This window comes from Ursus arctos, unplaced genomic scaffold, assembly GCF_023065955.2.
Source record: "Ursus arctos isolate Adak ecotype North America unplaced genomic scaffold, UrsArc2.0 scaffold_18, whole genome shotgun sequence".
NCBI classification, from domain to species: Eukaryota; Metazoa; Chordata; class Mammalia; order Carnivora; family Ursidae; genus Ursus; species Ursus arctos.
The window spans coordinates 2,952,668-2,958,667 of NW_026622852.1; the positions used below are offsets into that span (position 1 = coordinate 2,952,668).

General features: G+C 40.5%; 1 protein-coding gene across 1 annotated transcript; it reads right to left on the reverse strand.

The window, feature by feature from the left end:
* Positions 1–643: 643 nt before the first annotated feature.
* On the reverse strand, positions 644–5,430 carry DMAC1 (distal membrane arm assembly component 1). The gene is made up of 2 exons (XM_026506539.4): positions 5,074–5,430; positions 644–4,234 (listed from the first exon to the last, which is right to left on the reverse strand). Exons 1-2 carry the CDS (start codon positions 5,345–5,347, stop codon positions 4,170–4,172), a joined length of 339 nt encoding a protein of 112 aa, XP_026362324.1. The 5' UTR covers positions 5,348–5,430; the 3' UTR covers positions 644–4,169.
* Between the last annotated feature and the right edge of the window lie 570 nt (positions 5,431–6,000).

The window sequence follows — 6,000 nt, forward strand, 5'->3', positions numbered from 1 at the left end:
AAGTGATAGAACCTCAATTATAGAGAGGAAACCAAGAGATTAATGATACACGTTAAACTAAGGGATAACCAAGTTAAAAATGGAAAATCGGAATTCGAAATTTCTAATTTTGACATCCGAACATTTTGAGAATGAATGTTAAGAAAATGACCGTAGCAACATGAATCCCCAGTTCCCAGTTCACGCTCTTCACCAAGCCACTACTGCTTCGTTGCATGAGGCTTTGGGAAAATTCTTACCTGCTCCAGGCCTTGGTTATCTCAACTGTACAACAGGGCTGCTGAGAAGATTTAACAATTCCTACAAAGCACTTATCATAATGCTTGGAACATAAAAAGGGTACTGTAATTTTATATACACATATATCAAATATATGTTCCACATATATATGAAACAATTTTGCTAGAAAACAGAAGACAAAAACTATCCAAGAAAGCTGCCAGTAAAAGAACAAGAACAAGTAAAGACAGTAACTGTAAAGACAAATACTATTAGATGGCCTCTTCTTGCTAATTCCCGAATACCCAGAATGGGGGTGCATGTTTGGTCTGGCATTCCATCTTCTAGGACTATGATACCACAAAACACACCTGACTTTGCACTTGTATTCTACTGCTGTGTAATAAATGGCCACAAACCTGGAGACTGAAAATGACACAAATGTATTATTTCACAATTTCACAGCATGACTAGATACTCTGCTTAGGGTATCATTGGGCTGAAACAAGGCGGTGGTTGGGGCTGCAGTTTTTCGTCTCATAAGGCCTTCTTCCAAGCTTACAGGTTGTTGGAAGCATTCATTTCCTTGTAGTTGTAGAACTGAGGTTGTAGGTTCCCTAGTAGCTATCAGCTCTCAACAGCTCCAGGAGGCCTGCACTTCCTAGCCACATGATCCCCATAGGCAGCTCACAGGGGCGTTTGCTTTCTTCAAGTCCTGCAGGGAATTATCTTACTCCTCTTGCTTTTAATTACTAACTTCTCCTGTCTCTGACCTCTAGAACAAGATTTAATGGGTTCATGTGATTAGCCCATCCAGATAATCTCCCTGTCTTAAGATCAACTCATCTGGGACCTTAATTACATCTACAAACTTCCTTCACAGCAGCACCTAGAATGGTGTTAATAACTGGGAGAAAGTGGGTGTACACCAGGGATCTAGACTATCTTAAGAATCTTGCCTACCACATTCCTAAAGCACATGCAAGTTCAGTCACGAGACTGAGCAGTGATTTTTAGCAGCATTGCTGCATTTAACATTTGCCCTTTGGGTTATTTCTGTACATTCCTTTTACAAATGAATGACAAGTTGCTGAATATCTCAAAGGCCAAGAGACATGCATTTAGAAGAGTGACATATTTTCTCCCCATGCTCTTAGGGTACTTCTGAATGATGTGTAATTATAAGTCTTTCACCTCTGACTCTGTGCCCCTAACACCTATATAATCATTGGGTCAAGGCAAGGATTTATCCATCATTGGGGAAAAAAAGTGGCTTTTCAACTCAAAATTGCTTACTATTCCTGACCAAGATTTGAGAGGTGTCGGTTTGATCAATGTAGTCCCGGCAATAAATCAGTTGAGGCCAAGGCTGGTTTTGGGGGGTACTTGAACATATGCTTGCCCTGAACATGTATTTAATTTAGGAGCAATTTATTTTGTTATCAAATCAGCTGCTTTCACTCAAGAGGCCCCTAAGTCAGACACAGCCAGGCTGAGAAACCACTAGTGAAAAGGAACAAGGAGCAAATGCTAAGAGGAGAGGTGAAGTACAAATCATGGCTGAGATACTTAACCTGTAAGTATGGTCTCCGGAATTGGTCTCAGTCAGGTGAAACTCCGTAACTTCTTACATTGACCTCCACTTGAAACACTCCAGTGCTGCCAGCAACAGCAGTCTCAGCAACTGGCCTGGGAAGAGAGACCCCTCACTTCTCCTTCCCAACATATAGCAAGATCCTGAGCATCAGTCTATATTTGGGTCCTTTCATATGTTCAAGACATATTGGTAGCTGGTCATAGGATTCCAGGCTAGTCAATGCAATACACAAAAGGAACAAGAGGGGCACCTGAGTGGCTCAGTCAGTTAAGCATCTGCCTTCAGCGCAGGTCATGATCCTGGAGTCCTGGGATCAAGCCCCACATCAGGTTCCCTGCTTAGTAGGGATCCTGCTTCTTCCTCTCCCCTTCTTGTTCTCATGATCTCTCTCATGAATGAACAAAATCTTAAAAAAAAAAAAAAAAAAAAAAAAAGGATCAGGAAACTGTGTAATGATTTTTTTTCCTTTTTTTTTAAGATTTTATTTATTTAGAGATAGAGAGCACATGAGTGCGAGCTGGGGGAGGAGCAGAGAGGGAGAGAATCTCAAGACTCAGAGCTAGAACTCATGACCTGAGTCGGCCACTTAACCAACTGAGATACTCAGGTGCCCTGGTGTAATAATTTCTTGATCATTGAGCTACTAAAGTTTATACTATGTAAAGGTTTAGTTAATAGACACCTTGGACATCATGAACATACATGTATGTTCACATTTTGGTTTGTGTCTCAAAGAAAACTGTAAGGTCGTTTTAAATTACCTTTATTTGTACTTTTTCTCCTCTCCTTTGCTAAAATAATCAGCCTTTTTAAACTCATTTCCATGCCATAAAGAGATTCTAAAGCCCATGAATCATAATTAAACAGGTGTTCTTACATTACTAAATAATAATCCACTGACTTTTGAGCCTGTTTATCCTACTCACCCCACTTCATCCCCAACAAAAGGGAAGATAATAGGGGTACAATGTGTACTTCCTGCATTGCACGACTAAAGTGGCATATCCCTTTTGTCTCTGAAGGTCAGACTCATCTCTAAAACAAATTAGATTTCTGACTTTGCACTGGCAGAAATCAAAGCAACTTTTCCAAAGTTAAAAAAAAAAAAGAAAGAAAGAAAAGAAAACTATTAGTTTCAAGTTTAACAAACTTATTGGGGGGGGGGAGATGTATTATTCCCACTTAACTGCCCGTACACATAGTAAAGAATTATTTTACTCAAACCTAGTTAAACAGCCCCAAGTTGGGAAGAACCAAATATACCTTGGTAATATTCTAGTGAGCAGATAAGTTTACTTGGAAAAAGCTCTTACTTGCTTACACACTAGTACAAATTCTGAGATGTTAAAATTATATTAAGAGTTATTCTATTTATCCAGTAGGTCAATCCAAAACCAAGAGTTAGATTTATGTACTTTGGTTTAACCTAAGAAATGTTGGGAATAGTCACTCAGCATTATATCCAGGCACTTCTACATACAAGAGAGTAACAGCTCTGAAAGGACTTGCTTAACAAATCTTTCAAAACTTATACACTGTGATTGGCAGCTGAACTTGAATATCTTTCTGCTCTGAAAAACAGCTATGTGTAACTTTACAGAGAAGCCAGGGTATATCAGAAATGAAAAAAAATAATAATAAACTGGCAGGAAGCTCACAGACTTCTCTTAGAAGTGAACTGTCAAATTTTAAGACATTATCTCAAAAGTGTGTCAATTTCATCACAGAAACATTTCCAGTGGTTGTGGACAAAGAACAAAATGTTTTTGTTTTTAATGATAAATGTGAACTTCTCTCAATTTTTTTGGTACTTTTAATTACATGCTGACTTTTGTTTCATAAAGGTAATTCTTGCCTCTTTGAAATCATCCTAGTTCTGAAAGACTAGAACGAGAACTGAACAAGTTCTAGATGCACCACTGACTTGCTGAATGACCCTGGGCAAATCACCAGGACTATTTTTTAAGTTTCACTTATCACCAGTGAAATAGAGTAGCTCTGAAACTCTCATAAGGTGATATATGTGACAACACCTTGGAAATTATTAGCAGTACACACATAAAAATTTTTATGTACTTCTGCATATTGCATGATGCCAATCCACTGTTAGGATGTTAACAGATATTGACCCAATTATAGGAAAAGTAAAGAGAACTATTTAAAATAATAGTTTAGTTCATTTTCCAACTTGGTTTATCATTTCTTCTTTTTTTCAGTCTTGCAGTATCCTCAGGACTGAAGTCTCTCAATGTCCATTCGTCTGTCCAGAATATCCGTAAGTCCCATGCTTGTTTTGGTATCCTGGGGGTGCGGGGGGCATGGACAGAAGATGACAAATTCACTGGTGGTACTTTCAATCAACACGGAAGGCCTTCCCTTTGGGGTCTGAAAGGATGACTACACCCCAACAAGCAATGCCTAGGGGAAAAAAAACCAACAGTACCTTACATGTATGTTACACCTCAGTTTACCAGGTGCTTTCATATGTGCCATCTTATTTAATCCTCACAACAATCAGAAGATACATCACCATTACATTTCTCTTGTAAGTGTGAAACTTAAAAAAAGGAAAACAAAGTTCAGAGGGGAAAAAAAAAAAAATCCCCAAGTGAGAAAGGGACTTAAGGAGAACTGATTTGGGGAATCTAATTAAAAAGGTAAGAGATCTGAAACCTAAAATTCTACCTATTGAACTGGCTTAAAGAGTAAAAAGAATTACTGCATTTTACTGTAAGACATCTTAACAATCACTTATAATAATAATCAGATTATTATTGCTACAGATAAGGACTGTGGGCCCCTTTACCCATGATACACACAGAACGTGGGTTTACAATTCCTGTCTAAGATGTGACTTCAAAGCCCTATTTCTTAAACCGAGATTAAGTACCCTCACTCAGACTTCCTCCAGGATCTGGAAGAAAAAAAAAGGGGGGGGGGGTCTGGTGCCAGCTGTGTCACATCCTGATTATCTGACCTTGAACATAATACTTCTTAGTCTTTGCGCCTTAGTTTGTTGGCGGTAAAAAAGGATTACTATAATCTTACCTACCTCTAATAGCTATTGTTAGTATTAAAAAGACTGAAACTAGCAAAAGTTCTCAATACTGCGATTTTTCTTAAATGAGAAAAGCGTCCCAAAAACTTCCTCTCCCCGCCCGTTTCTCCTTTGGCTTATCTCCATCACGTGACCAGTCCCGCAATCCGCCCACGTGGCTACCGCCCACTTTTCCCTCTCCCCTTGCCCAGACTCTCACTGATGCCGATGACCATCTGCGTAATAGTCCCTGGACCCGGGGGATATCCCAGCTTCACGGGCTTCCGCGCCACCCAGTAGACGTACCCGCCCGCCCCTATCAGCCCCGCCCCTGAAAGCACGCGACAGCTCCAGCAGTTATTAAATACAGGGACTTCCGCTGGAGAGGTCGGTGCTCCAGGTACGGCGAGGGGCAGGGGCTCGGCGGAGCTAGCAGCCTCGGGTGGCGCAGCGACCTTGACCGGCTTTAGAGGCTGCGACGAGAAAGAACCCATGCTCAGGAGCTCGGCTTCCGATGTGGGAGACTTCGGACCGAACTGACGTAAAAGATACGGCCGGAAAGCAGAGCGCCGGCGCACTGCACAGGAAGCTCTTTGAGGGTCGCTGGGAAATGTAGTTCTAGCCTGCCTCTAACGGGAAAGGGTGGTGGCGGACCTACTCTTGTGGATTTGTGTGGCAACAACCTTGGCTTTCCTGGAAGCCATCTATGCCTACATCCAAACGCAATCACTTTCAGGATTATGATTTAGCCAAGCCCCTAAATGTCTCGATTCTTAGTTTCCTTAGAGGAGTCGTCTGGGTTTGTAAGTTTCTTCCCTAGCACAAAAAGTGAGACCTTGAGCATGTCACTTCACCTGTCTGGAGGTGTGTAACTCAAAAGAGTTAAGTTTTACATGTGCTTAACTATATGCTAGACACTTTGCTAAGCGATTATCTGCATTATGACATTTAATCTTCCCAACCCAATGAGGTATTAGCTTCCCAATAAATGATAAAACTGGTTAAGTGGCATAGCCATAGTTGAAACCAATGCCTGTGTCAATACAGTCAAATTTTTTATATGCCACCTATACATACTGTTGATGCAAAATGAACAAACCTCCTTTTTTTTTTTTTTTTAATTTTAAAGAGAAAGGAAAAGAGTTTT